The following is a 15,006-nucleotide window of genomic DNA, read 5'->3' on the forward strand; positions in this document are numbered from 1 at the left end:
AATTTACTTTTAATCAAATATTTTAATTTTTACGTGTTTATAATTGCTAACTTTTAAGTTTCAGTTTTGGATTTTAATTTCTTAGTTTTAATTTGGGAGATTATAAACACTATTTAAATCAAACATACCAAATATTTTAAATAAAGGTAAACACTTTCGATCAGTATGTCTTGCCAGTTCTGACATATGGAACCGAAACATGGACTTTTAACTTAATAACAACGTAGTTCATAAACTTCAAGTGACTCAGAGTTATGGAACGGAGAATGATCAACTTTAAGCTTAGCGATCGCAAATCGGATGAAGAAATAAGAAGACAATCAAAAGTAACAGATGTAGTCCAAAATAATATTGTGTTTAAATGAAACTGGGTAGGACACATACGAAGAATGGAAGACGATCGTTGAACGGACCGAATTGTTGAATGACGACGAAGAGGAAATAAAAGAAGTAGAGGCAGACCTGAAGCCAGATGAACTGATGACACCAAGCGAACGGCTGGTAACGAATAGATGTAAAAAAAAGTCGAAAAGAAATGAATGGACACAACTATCTGACAAGGTTTCTATCTTCACCCACTCCACCTGAAAATGTAACAGTACAAAAGTCAGCTAATAGATGAATACTATGAGAGATATGTTTTTATGGTGTTGTTAATGCTCATTTACATATTCTATTCATATACACAACTAGTTTGGCCTAGGCCTAGGCCAAACTAGTTTATCCTATCGCGTTTAGGGCAAACTAGTTTGGTGGCCTAGGCCAAACTAGTTTGTCCTGAAATCGGGTTTGGCCGGTAACATATACATGAGAATACCTACAAAAAAAATATGCTTAGAAATATAGATAGGATAGCTTATTTAAATTACTTACGTAATAATTTATGAACACGATCCCATTGATCAGGATGAGAGGCTATCCTTACCATTAATTCGAGAAGTACTTCACTGGCTCCGAGATTTTTTCTTTTAGAGATCACCTGTAACAAACAGTGTAATTTATATCTAGCTGTATATACTCTTAAGATTTACAAATTCACAATTGTCGGATTCGTTTGATTCGTACCAAGAGTACCACCAAGGTACCCTTGGTAAAAATTGATGCTGTGCACCGTTTTTGGAATATTAATATGTTTTATAACATCTGTCATAAGAATATATTATAGAAATAGTAAAAAGTAAAAACTAAAATAGTATAACAATAATTATTGTTTTTTAAAAATTCAGTACGGCGCTCCCACCAAACTTTAAACTGTCAAAATTGTTTTAAATTTTATTTTAATCAAAATTTCGTCCACCGCATTCGCCTAACTTAAATAAAGAAAGTTTGCACTCTCATCGCCTATTAGGACGTTGTATAAACAACATTAGAAAATACACTATTGAATTAGGATATAAACAAGCAATACTTTGAAAAGTCCCGAAATCCTTATTTATTAAAAAAACGACTAAGATCCTTTAGAAAAGGTATATACATATTTAAAAATCCCTAAAATGGGCTACATCACAGAACTAGTTTTCGATTGAATGACCAATCATCATCAGTGCTTACGCCATCTAACATGCTAACCACCAAAATACAATATTATAAAAATACGAGTATATGGGTAAAAACCCCTTAAAAGTGATCCGTCACCTCGATGGAATTCGTAAAACTAAAAAATTCGATGGAATTTTACCTAGAACTGACGTGTTATGGAATGCAATCTTAGATTTCCTCTATTCTGCTTGATTCATCGTTCGTTTGTCTTGCAAATTTTAGAAGGGATGAATTCAGGTTGTCACCATAATCTTGATTCTAACGATAGAAGTTTTGGATTTTCGGATCTGACATCATTGTTTTAAATTGTCGTTGCTGCATTTTGTTTCCATTAATATTTGACATCTATACTGAGTTCGTTTTCAATAAAGCAGCGGATAATGTTCAATGTGGTAAAATGAATGTTAATTGCAAGTAATTACGAAAAACTTCAACATCTGATTAATAGGATTACCACAATGTGTGATGAATATGGACTGAAGCTAAAAACACCGCAAAGCCCATGGTGATGATTGTCAGTAAGACGCCAATAAAACCCGAGGTAGTAACAGCTTATGGTGAACAACTGGAGAGAACTAATAGTATTACCTACCTTGGTTGTTATCTAAATAAGAACTGGGACATGACCAAAGAAATTAGAATACGTATAGACGTATAGAGGGAAGAAGAAGATCATGACTTAGAAACTTGAGAAAAAGGTTTAACAGATTCTCTGCATCCCTTTTCCGAGCTGCCGTCAACAAAATTATTATAGCCAATTTGATAGTCAACGCTGGATAATCGAGCACGGCACATGAAGAAAAAGTACGTATGAGGATTTAATTACCCCTTTACTTTTGCAGGATTCGTTTGGATGATGTCTACAGGTCGAAAGAAAAATGATTAGCTCTGTTTCACATTATAAGAATTTAAACGTGAGAGGGTTAGAACGCACGACAACATTCCAATGGTGGCTCATGTAATCATATGGGCTGTTTCACATTATAAGAATTTTGAACGTGCGAGGGTTTTCTCGTGCGGTAGTTTTGACGCACTTGTCCTTTTCACACAATAAGAATTGAGTCGCACGAAAATATTTTGCTGTGTTGTTTGGTATATTAGGTTTATTTACACACTGTGGCTGAGGTCGGTACATGATACGATGTCTGATATGTATCATTACGATGTATCGTTACAAATGGATATTTTTTGTCCATACTTTTGACCTAATGTACTGTAATGCGTATTTAATTCATTTGCAATTTCTATTCTGTCAGTTATTATTTCTTATGTTTTTAATTAAAAGTCTTAATTTGTTTTTATAATCGTTGTTCTACTAAGTTATTTGTGGGATCTTAGATTAGCTCATCTAATTAGCTCATACAATCTATGTAATAAACTATTCTAAATGGAAATTAAGCCACAATTTAACTAAAAAAAAATATTTTATTATCGTTTCAACATCCGATTTGGGCGTCGAAACGTTAATAAAATCATTTTTTAGTTAAAGTGTGGGTTATTTCCCATTTAGAGTAGTTTATAACAAAAATGCCACAAGGAAATAGCTTCAGAATAACATTAAAATCTATGTTTTTCATGTACAGGATTTAAAATACCCTCCGTCATTTACTCGTTTTTAAATGTTGTTCCCCTCGTTTTAAATGTTGTTTTTATATAATTTCACACAAAACGCGACAGTCGCCCTACTCCAGTCTTCTGAGTCGTTTACCCTATAAAACTAAAAATAATTTCGTAGAATAAAAGGAATAGTTATATTATATGGAGTGAAATCAACTAATTACAGCGTTTTCGAAGAAAGAGAAATAAGAGAACCGTATTAATTGGGTCCATCCTATGAACGAAAAAATACGATTTATAGATTTTTATATTCACACATATTGATGGAACACCCTCTATACTCAAAGTTATTGCAACTATGTAAAATAAAGTTTATTATAATATACTTAGCAGTTTTATTTACTGTTGTTATCAGTAACATATAATTAATTTTGCTGTGCTTACCAAATGTGTTTTTTTCTTTATCACCTAATTCGTCAAATTCACTGTTAAGTGCACGGTATACACCGCAAAATATCTTCGTGCGACTCAATTCTTATTGTGTGAAAAGAACAAGTGCGTCAAAACTATCGCACGAGAAAACCCTAGCACGTTCAAAATTATTATAATGTGAAACATCACTTACTGGGCTTTACGATAGTAGAACTACAGTTTGTGAAAATGAGGTAGTTTTAAGTGCTCCATATCCTAATTAATTTTTATGGCGTATTTTTCTACTTCATTTACTTATAAGAAACAACCTCACTGTTAAGAGAAAATTGTAATCAATAGAGAAACTTGTAGATAGTTCGGAAAGTTTTAATCAATAAGGGAAGAGTACTAGGAAAGTTGTAAAATAAATACAAAAACCTGAGTGGTCTTGAAAATGACTTGTTAATTAAAATAGTGCTTAAATTTTGATTTTAACTAAACTTGGATATTAAAAACTCTTTTCAAAGAGGAATAATTAATGTTAGATTAACAAGAATAATTATCTATCTTCGTTAGATTAATCTTTCTTGCAATAGTCCATTGAAAAGTTACATTTTTTAGGCCCGACCTTGCATTTGTTAGAGGAGGTAATTTTATTTTTTTATTGTATAGAGGAGATCAGTAAGAGCTTAAGTTCAAGTTTTTGGGGTCGCCACCCTTGTCCACCGGCCGTCATCTTAGAAAATGAGTGCAAACGGGTTTCGCACTATATCTCGTAAACTATCGAAAAATCTAATAAAACATAAAATGTAGCAAATTAAATTTTATACAATTTTGTTTCTATTACTTTTTATCATCAAGTGACCAACAAAAAAGATATAAACAAAAATAAGTAAAAATTTTTTAACAAGTTTCTTTTTGGAGGTTATAAATTTTTTTAGTTTATTTTACAATAAAATAACATTTTACCAATTTTGATCCAGGCAATGCGTAGATACAAATGTACTGCTCGAGTATGAAGAAAGATAATAAAAATCTAACAATAGCACGGGCAAAATACCTAAGCGTCAGCCACGTTCGTTATTCACTAGTAATGTCAACCCGCCTTTATGTTGTTTCCACATACATAAGAGTTTATTTATCTTAAAAAATGCAGCTCTGTCCTACTCTATGCGTACTCTACTTTCTTTGGTAATGTCCCAGTTCTTATTTAGATAACAACCAAAGTAGGTAATACTATTAGTTCTCTCTAGATGTTCACCATAAACTTTACTACCTCAGCACTAAACAATAATCGTTATACTGCCACTGTTTTCTGTGACCAGGCCAAAGCTTTTAATTGTGAAAATCACGACATAGAACTAAATTTCTATGAAATTCGAGGTATCTCTTTGAATTGGTTCCAATCCTACTTGAATAATAGGAAACAACTAGTTAGAGCAAATGATACTGACTCTAGTCTCAAAAACATTGTATGTGGAGTACCACAAGGTTCAGTATTGTGTCCTCTTCTGTTCCTTATCTTTATAAATGACATCACTTATTTAAAAATCGATGGGAAAATTTTTCTTTTTGCTGATGATACCAGTATCACTTGGAGCAACTCAACTGTTGCATCTCTGCATGAAACGATAACTTCGGATCCACTGACGATAAAGACCTGCTGTGACTCTAATTTACTGTCTTTTAACGTAGATAAAACAGTAGCATTATCCTATAAAGGAGTTCTTCAACCTTTGCCTCTTAATAACAGCCAGATCAGTAGCGTTGATTCTGTAAAATTTCTTGGTATTTTTTTAGACACCAACCTCAAATAGTCCCTTCATATCAATTCGTTAAGTAAGAAACTCGCCTCAGCTTGCTATGCAATAAGATCTGTCTCAAGAGAACTCAATTTAGCATCTTCTAAAATAATATACTTTTAGTTGTTCGAGTCTCACCTTCGGAATGGACTTCCTTTTTGGGGTTCTAGTACAGCTGCCCAATTTGATGTTATTTTTAAATTGCAAAAAAGAATGTGTGTACTTTGTACGCACGTAAGAAGTTATACTTCTATTATTATGATTTCAACGAAATGAATATACTAAACAGGTAATTGTATTTTATTTCAATATTAAACTAACTTTCTTTCCCTACCACTTTTGAATCGTCCAAAAACTATGAAACTACCAAAAAATACGAATCGTCCGGGATTTGAACCCGGGACCTCTTGATCTCCGGTCATATGCTCTACCAGTGAGCTATATCCCTTTTGCTTTGACAGGTTACAAGATTTCTCATACATACTGACAAATTTAATACAAAAATACTTTAAATTTACTTACTATTATTATAAAATATCTTATTCCCGAGGAAGACAAATCCAAAGACATAAAAATTATAATAAATAATACATTTACTAAAAACACTAATATATTGTTTTCACACCTGTTCTTGCACTGACATATTTATACATAACTTGAACGATTCTGAATTATGAAACGTATTATGAAATTTTACTCTCAATCGCGCCGAAAGAAGTATAACTTCAAAAAAAGCCATAAAATATCTGTTTGGCCTTAGAAGATCTACACATTGCAGAAGTTACTTCAGAGATCACGGAATTTTAACACTTCCACTTTTATATAAATACTCTAGAAACGGTTTGTTTAATTCGTAAACACCTTCATGTCTTTCCAGCAAGGCCCAATCATCTTTACTCCACCAGAAATTCAATCTTTGATATTTATTTACCGATCCCATCCACTGAGTTAGTAAAGAAATCTATACTATATTCCATAAAAAAACTTTACAACCATCTCTCTTTACAACTTAAATCTGTAACATCTTTCCCAAAGTTCCGTAAAATGACAAAAGCCTAGGGGAAGGGGGGGTATGATGGGGTAGCTAAGGAAAATAACAAAAATACAACATAATTACTACGTTTATTACTATTACTAATTGATGGCACGTTACGTCATTAATCTAACTATGATTTGGTACAATCTTTGGAAAATCAACCTATCACATTTTTCAACAATTAGCCATTAATAAGAACATTATGAAAAACCATCTTGCCCCATACTATGGGGTATGATGGGGTAATGGAATTGGGGCATGACTGTGATGCTAATTAATTCTCACAAATCAAACAAAAATGTGTATTTGCTCCAGATCTTGATTGTCCACCCTAGCACAAGCATTGTGAGCTCAACATCCACATATCTGGCAGCCTACCCAGGGTTCTGACGATGTCACTTTATCTATGGCTGTTTTCATAGCATCTCTCGATCACTCTCCTCTTTTTGTTTTTTTCTTGTAAGTACGTACCATGGTATTATCTAAAATAGTAATCCAATGTTATTTATTAAGAAATTTAAATTAACCCAGACTTACCACCAATGTCCCATCATACCCCGCACCCAATACCCCATCTTGCCTCAAAAGGTAACTTTGAACAAAAAGAAAATTCACTAATTAAATGTTTAACGTATTCACACAAACAATATGCCATTATCAAAATAAGAATACTGTAAACAACGATAAAAAAGACATTAATGAGGTGATCATAATTACCTTAAAATAACGATGGTTTTCCTTGCACAAAATTAGATCAACGGATCGCTAAAACAGTTTTCCGTCTGTAAACAAAAAACGCGTGCACTCTCATTCACGGTTTCTCTTGCAGGGACCGTTAGTCGAATGACTCTTCCTATTGAGTTACTGCATGCTATTCACCAACGTGTAGTTTCTTGTTTGTGTGCGGTACCCCGTCTTACCTCGAGACCCCGTCATGCCCCCCATTCCCCTATCTATCTAAAAGACCATACTATTCAATAGAAGAATATCTTAATACATAACTAAGAAAATTTGGTTTCATACGCAGTAGCTTAAACTTGTCAGTTCCAAATGTTGTACTTTATTTATTTATTTAAATTTATATAAATTTTGCAATAAATTGTTTTTGTCTTTGCTTTTATATCTTATATATACTGTATATTGACGGTTTATCTAATTTTAGGAAATTGTAGTTGTTATTTGTTATTGATATTATTTTTCTTTTGACTGTATGTAAGCTTTGTCCATAAAATTGTAAAAATTTTCAGTGACAATAAAGCATATTTCTATTCTATAAAAAGAAGTTAGTTTAGTTTTTTATTTATTAATAAGAAGACATTTTTATTTAAAATTAACTTGTGCTTTACTTTCCTGGCTCTGGGGTCCAAAATAGCTACCCGTCTCACAGTGTCAATGTGAATTGAGGTTAAATATGACAGTTCTAATTCTACAAAATAAATAACTGAACACTGAATTAAGATTCTATTAAGCATAGGCAATATTTGAGACGTGCGAATGGGTGTTTGGCGTATTTATTAAAAAAAGAATTCATAAATTTTTAAAAAAAGTCAAAAGATCAACTTTTTTTTGAATCAACTAGTTGTTCGCTGAAATTCTATTAAATGTCACAAGTCACGGTAGTAGTAATAATTTCCATCTGTTACATTACGACCGTTCCTTCCGGAACGTAGTTTGTGCTGTAATATCAGATTATATAAACGAATTTAATAGACCACATCAAAACCTTTCCGTAAAGTGGCACGACGCTGTGGCCCAGCTGACACACTAGTTTAATAGATTCCACCGGCGCGACACGTTATGTCGCCATGGTTCTACTTCCACCGCGCGCACCGGTGTGGCGCGTGGCGTGCTAGTGTCGTTGGGGTTGAAATTTACGTCGTTATATCCAGAGACCTAGCATGTGTGTATGTAGTATTCGAAGGGACAATTTTATTTTGGATTAAAAAGAATAAAAGTAAATGGAATAAAAGAACCAATATAAAATTTTACCCACATTCTAGTTTGACATTTGCATTATGGTAGTGGAGCAAAGTATGCTAAATTTGCAGTCACTCGAGCGTTATGGGGACCTATTGGGTTGTGATTATTTGTATTTCGTTGCTAATCTTTCAAGATGTATGTAACAGCGCTGTCAGCGCAAATAAGTCATATTATATCATATAAAAGGATATATTAGTGTTAAGTAAATGTATTATTTATTATAATTTTTGTGTCTTTAGGTTTGTCTTTCTCGGGAATAAGATATTTTATAATAATATAAATATATTTAAAGTATTTTTGTTTGCTTCACTTGGTCAGTATATGAGAAATCTTGTAACCTGTCAAATCAGAAGGGATATAGCTCAGTGATAAAGCGTGTGACCGGAGATCAAGAGGTCCCGGGTTCAAATCTCGGACGATTCATATTCTTTTTTTTTATATTTTTGGTGTCGTTTTAATAAAAAAATTTTAAAAGTGGTAGGTAAAGAAAGTTAGTTTAATATTTAAAAAAAGAATGTGTGTGTACTTTGTACGCACGTAAGAAGTTATACTTCTATTATATGATTTAAACGAAATTAATATACTTTTCATTTATATTTTATTTAAATATTAAACTAATTTATACTTACTACTTCTCAAAAATTTTTATGAAAACACTGCCAAAAATTAAAATAATTAAAGAATAAAACACACAAACACATTAAAAATGCCACAAATAATTTCTGAACATTGATTGCCGGAAATTTTTTTAACTAAATACGTATTTTCTGAAAATAAAATTATATAATACATATACTTACAATCATAAAATGTATAAAAAAAAATTAAAAAATAAAAGTTTTTATTGGGATTCGAACCAGCTATCAGCGCGGTTGGTATATTGGGTTCATTTGCCTTAAACGCTTCGCCACGGAGGCAATGTGTCATTATGTGCGAAGATCGACTAACTAAACGGATTAAGCTTTTGACATTTTTGAATTATATTAAATTATTTTGATTTTGAATTTAAATGATTTAGAATTGAAAAAATACAACAAAACATAGAGTAAGAAAACAACATACAGGGTGAGTCATGAGGAACTGTACATACTCCTACCTCGTATAGAGGCCCCTATGGGGAATAACAAATGACCATTAAAAAGTGTCTGCTCCCATTGTTTAATAATATACAGGGCGAGTTTCGCATTTTGACTGAAATTTGTATTCGTCATAATTTTTGAACGGTCAGATCGATGTGTCTCTTATTTTGGTCAATCGTTACACTATTGCCACCTTATCAAATGATTTATTCAAACTAGAAAAAAATCAGGTCCGGCTTTAAAAAAATTAGTTCGTTTGGGTCTTAGAAAAAATTTCACCCTGTATAAGCTTTTTGAAAACTCTGATATGAATTTTACAAATTAGACAAATAGGCAATTAAAATAACATATTTATTTTTTTCCGCACACGATTGCTTAATTTTTTATAAAAAAATCAAATTTGATTATGAATTAATATTAAAAGTTTGGTAAAGTGAACCATAGATTTAACAAAATTAACTTTTATTACCAAAATTAATTTTTTTTAACAAATATTTAATTTATGTTACCACCAATCAACTGATTTATTCAAACAAGAAAAAATCAGGCCCGGATTTAAAAAATAAATTCGTTTTGGTCTTACAAAAAATTTCACCCTGTATACGCTTTTTGAAAACTCTAATATGATTTTTACAAATTAGATAAATAGGCAATTAAAATGGCATATTTATTTTTTCCCCACACGATTACTTAATTTTTTATAAAAAAAAATCAAATTTGACTATGAATAATTAAAAGTTTGGTAAAGTGAACCATAGATTTAAAAAAAACTAACTTTTATTACAAAAATGAATTTTTTTTTAACAAATATTTAATTTATGTTATCAGCCAATTAACTGATTTATTCAAACTAGAAAAAAATCAGGCCCGGATTTAAAAAATTAATTTGTTTGGGTCTTAGAAAAAATTTCACCTTGTATACGTTTTTTGAAAACTCTAATATGAATTTTACAAATAAGACAAATAGGCAATTAAAATGGCATATTTATTTTTCCCCACACGATTACTTATTTTTTTATTAAAAAATCAAATTTGACTATGCATAAAAAGTTTGGCAAAGTTTTTGCATAGATTTAAAAAAATTAACTTTTTTTACAAAAATTAATTTACAAAAACAACGTTTTTCTTAAAATTAAAAGTTTTACCATTTTTTTTATAAAACGTCTAGATCTAAAACTTCCCATAACACTTCTTTTGGACTCTATAGTTTAACATAGACGTGATCAAAATGATAAATTTTAAATTTTTCCACCTAATTTTTGCGATTTACAAGATTGCAACTTTTAAAAGAAGAAGACTGAAAGTTTACAACAATTTTCATAGTCTTCCCAATGGTAAGAGGTATGTTCTGTAAAAATTTCAGATAAAAAAATATTAAAATGGAACAGAGTTGTAGCGAGTTAAACCGTGAGTTACTTTTTTTTTTTTCATTTTTAGGTTAAAATTCCGATCTTGACAAATTTGATTTTTTAATAAAAAATTAAGTAATCGTGTGGGGAAAAAATATGCCGTTTTAATTGCCTATTTGTCTTATTTGTAAAATTCATATTAGAGTTTTCAAAAAGCGTATACAGGGTGAAATCTTTTCTAAGACCAAAACGAACTAATTTTTTAAATCCGGACCTGATTTTTCTCTAGTTTGAATAAATCAGTTGATTGGATGGTAACATAAATTACTTATTTGTGCAAAAAAAATTAATTTTTGTAATAAAAGTTATTTTTTTTAATCTATGGTTCACTTTACCAAACTTTTAATTCATAGTGAAATTTGATTTTTTTATAAAAAATTAAGTAATCGTGTGCGGAAAAAAATAAATATGCCATTTTAATTGCCTATTTGTCTAATTTGTAAAATTCATATTAGAGTTTTCAAAAAGCGTATACAGGGTGAAATTTTTTCTAAGACACAAACGAACTAACTTTTTTAAAGCCGGACTTGATTTTTTTCTAGTTTGAATAAATTAGTTAATTAGGTGGTAATAGTGTAACGATTGGTCAAAATAAGAGACACATCGATCTGACCGTTCAAAAATTATGACGAATACAAATTTCTGTCAAAATGCGAAACTCGCCCTGTATATTATTAAACAATGGGAGCAGACACTTTTTAATGGTCATTTGTTATTCCCCATAGGAGCCTCTATACGAGGTAGGAGTATGTACAGTTCCTCATGACTCACCCTCTATTAGGTGAACATTGATAGAAATTTTGATGGTAATCAAATTATGTACAGTAGGAAAAATGAAAGAATACCCATGAACGAACATATAAAACACGCTGTATTTACCTGTCACCGTGTCACACAAAAAATTGGCCAGCGCAAGTACATGTAATAATTATTGTTACATGTACTTGCACTGGACAATTTTCTTTGTGCACGGTGACAGGAAAATACAGCGTGTTTTATATGTTCGTTCATGGGTATTCTTTAATTTTTCCGACTGTAAATAAAAGTATTACATACTATGTATTTTGGTAGGTTCAAATAGGTAGGTACCTATGATACATTTAAATTATTATGTACCTGTTGCTTTTAAAAAACAACTTAAATGTCACTACAATTATAAACTTTTTTGTTTCTGTCCTCACAACAATAAAACTAATATATTATACATTTGTTTACCTTCATATTGAACAATTATTTATTATTGACAGATCATTTCAACACCCAATCAGAGCTCGTATAACGACTAATACCATACTGTCGGTGTGCGCATGCGCGCAGATTAATATAAATTCACCCTCAAGCTCAATCGCGCCTAAAGAAGGATAACTTCAATAAAATACAAATAACCTGTTAAGTATATTAATTTCGTTGAAATAGAATAGAATAGAAATATGCTTTATTATCACTGAAAATTATACAAATTTTATGGACAAAGCTTAATTAAAGTCAGAAAAAATAAATAAATAATATCTAACACTAACAATAACAAAAACAATTTTCTAAATTTGATAAATCGTCAATATAATAAAAATACATAAATCCAAAATATAAGTTAATAAAATAAAGAAAAAAAAAACAAAATCGATATATTGCAACAATTTATAGAAATTGCAAAGTGAACATACAACAAAGTAAACTATTTATAGACATAGGAACTAATAAGTTTAAGCTGCTGCATGTGACACCCAAATATAGATAAGTTTGGTTACTTGTACATTACTGTAATTTCTTAGTTAGTCATTAAGAAACTCTTCTACTGAATAATATGGTCTTTTAGATAGATGAGCTTTTGTCATTTTACGGAACTTGGGGAAAGATGTTGCAGATTTGAGTTGTAAAGGAAGATGGTTGTATAGTTTCTTTGCAGAATATAATATAGATTTCTTTACTAACTCAGAGGACGGGATCGGTAAATAGACATCAAAATTTGAATTTCTGGTGGAGTAGTCATGACGAGGCCTTGCAGGAAAGACATGCATGTGTTTACGAATTAAGCAAACAGTTTCTAAAATATATAAAGGTGTAAGTTCTTCTGAGGCCAAATAGATACCTTATTGCTCTTTTTTGTAATTTAAAAATAACATCTAATTGGGCAGCTGTACTAGAACTCCAAAAAGGAAGACGATATCGAAGATAAGACTCGAACAAGGAAAAATATGTTAGTTTAGAAGGTGCTAAATTGAGTTCTTTCGAAACAGATCTTATAGCATAGCAGGCTGAGGCGAAGTTCTTACTTAACAAATCGATATGAAGGGACCATTTGAGGTTGCTGTCTAAAAAAATACAAAGAAATTTTACAGAATCAACGGTAGAGATCTGGCGGTTATTAACAAGCAGGGGTTGAAGGGCACTTTTATAGGATAATGCTACTGTCTTATTCACGTTAAAAGAGAGTAAATTAGAGTCAGACCAGGTTTTTATCGTAAGCAAATCAGAAGTTATAGTTGCATGAAGAGATGCAATAGTTGAGTTGCTCCAAGTGATACTGGTATCATCAGCAAAAAGAAAAATTTTTCCAACGATTTTTAAGTTAGTGATGTCATTTATAAAGATAAGGAACAGTAGAGGACCCAATACTGAACCTTGTGGTACTCCACATACAATGTTTTTGAGACTAGAGTCAGTATCATTTGCTCTAACTAGTTGTTTCCTATTATTCAAGTAAGATTGGAACCAATTCAAAGAAATACCTCGAATCCCATAGAAATTTAGTTTTTTAATCAAAATGTCGTGATTTACACAATCAAAAGCTTTGGCATAGTCACAGAAAACAGTGGCAGTATAAATATTATTGTTTAGTGCTTGGTAAACCTCATGAAGCATAGAAAACAAGGCATCAGTGGTACATTTATTAGTTAAAATGCCGAACTGATTTTGGGATAAGATATTGTTATCAAAAAGAAAGGACATAAGACGGGTTTTTATCAGTCTCTCAATAATTTTTGAAAGTACCGGTAGTAAGGCAATAGGTCTATAGTTGCAAGCATTAGATTTTTCACCACCCTTATGAAGGGGAATAATAATGGCTATCTTTAAGCACTCTGGGAATTTGCCTCTTTCAAAGGAATCATTAATTAGTGAGACGAGGATTTCCAACACATTTTGTGTGAGATTTGAGAAGATTTTTATGGATAGTCCATCAGTACTACAAGATGATTTGCTTTTGATACTATTGATAGTTTCGATCAGTTCAGATGTATCGATTGGTCTTAAAAAGAATGAATTCGAGAACACTCCTGAATTGGGGAGATAGGAAATGGGATCTTTTTGTGGCAAAATAGTAGAAGTTATATTTTTACTCACATTAACGAAATATTCGTTTAGATTTTCCGGGTCTGGATGGGCAAATGTTTGAACTGCGTGAGTTCTATTTCGAAGATCGTTTATTATGGACCAAGTTTCTTTTGCAACACTTTTAGAACTTTCCATACGATTTTGATAGTAGGCTTTTTTAGCTGATTTGATGAGTTTTAGATAGATAGATAGCTAGATAGGTTACCCTGTACTTGGTGATATACTGAGTGACAGAGATGTTGGTAGCAAATTTCTGGATATACAATAGTGAGCGCATATTTTTGACTGATATGCGGATACCTTTGGTAGCCCTGGGTTTGTGATGTTTTGGCTTAATTGAAATTAAAGGAAATGCCTTATTGAAGATAGAGACAAGCTTTTCTATAAAATCGTTGAAATTATAGTCCACGTCCGCAGAAGGAAAATGCCGCTCAGAAGTTAAGCATAAATTTTGAAATTTATGAAAATTCCGAGAAGAAAAAATCCTACTTAAACGTCGGGTTTTCGAGGAGGGTTTGCTGAAGATGTTAAACTTCGTAAATACTGCTTCATGATCTGATAATCCCGCATTAATAATTGTAGAGCAGACATCAAGGAGTGAGAAATCTGAGACAATATAGTCAATTATGGTAGATGAAGTTTTTGTAATCCTTGTAGGAGAATTAATTAAATCATAATAATAGAAGTATAACTTCTTACGTGCGTTCAAAGTACACACACATTCTTTTTTTTTTTCTTGAGTAATCTATGCATTGTACTGAATATGTCTATTTAATTTAAAGATAAAATAATTCTACCATACTTAAAAAAACGTGCTTGGAATATTGATTTCAACCCCTACGGCCCCCCTTAAGGATAGC

General features: G+C 31.4%; 1 protein-coding gene across 1 annotated transcript in view; it reads right to left on the minus strand.

The window, feature by feature from the left end:
- Positions 1-15,006, minus strand: part of LOC114333350 (uncharacterized) — a 941,557-nt gene that overhangs the window by 35,095 nt on the left and 891,456 nt on the right. Inside the window, exon 6 of the mRNA XM_050643392.1 lies at positions 874-979. Coding sequence (XP_050499349.1) covers positions 874-979 — 106 coding nt within the window. The remainder of the gene's footprint in view (positions 1-873; positions 980-15,006) is intronic.

This window comes from Diabrotica virgifera, chromosome 2, assembly GCF_917563875.1.
Source record: "Diabrotica virgifera virgifera chromosome 2, PGI_DIABVI_V3a".
NCBI lineage: Eukaryota > Metazoa > Arthropoda > Insecta > Coleoptera > Chrysomelidae > Diabrotica > Diabrotica virgifera.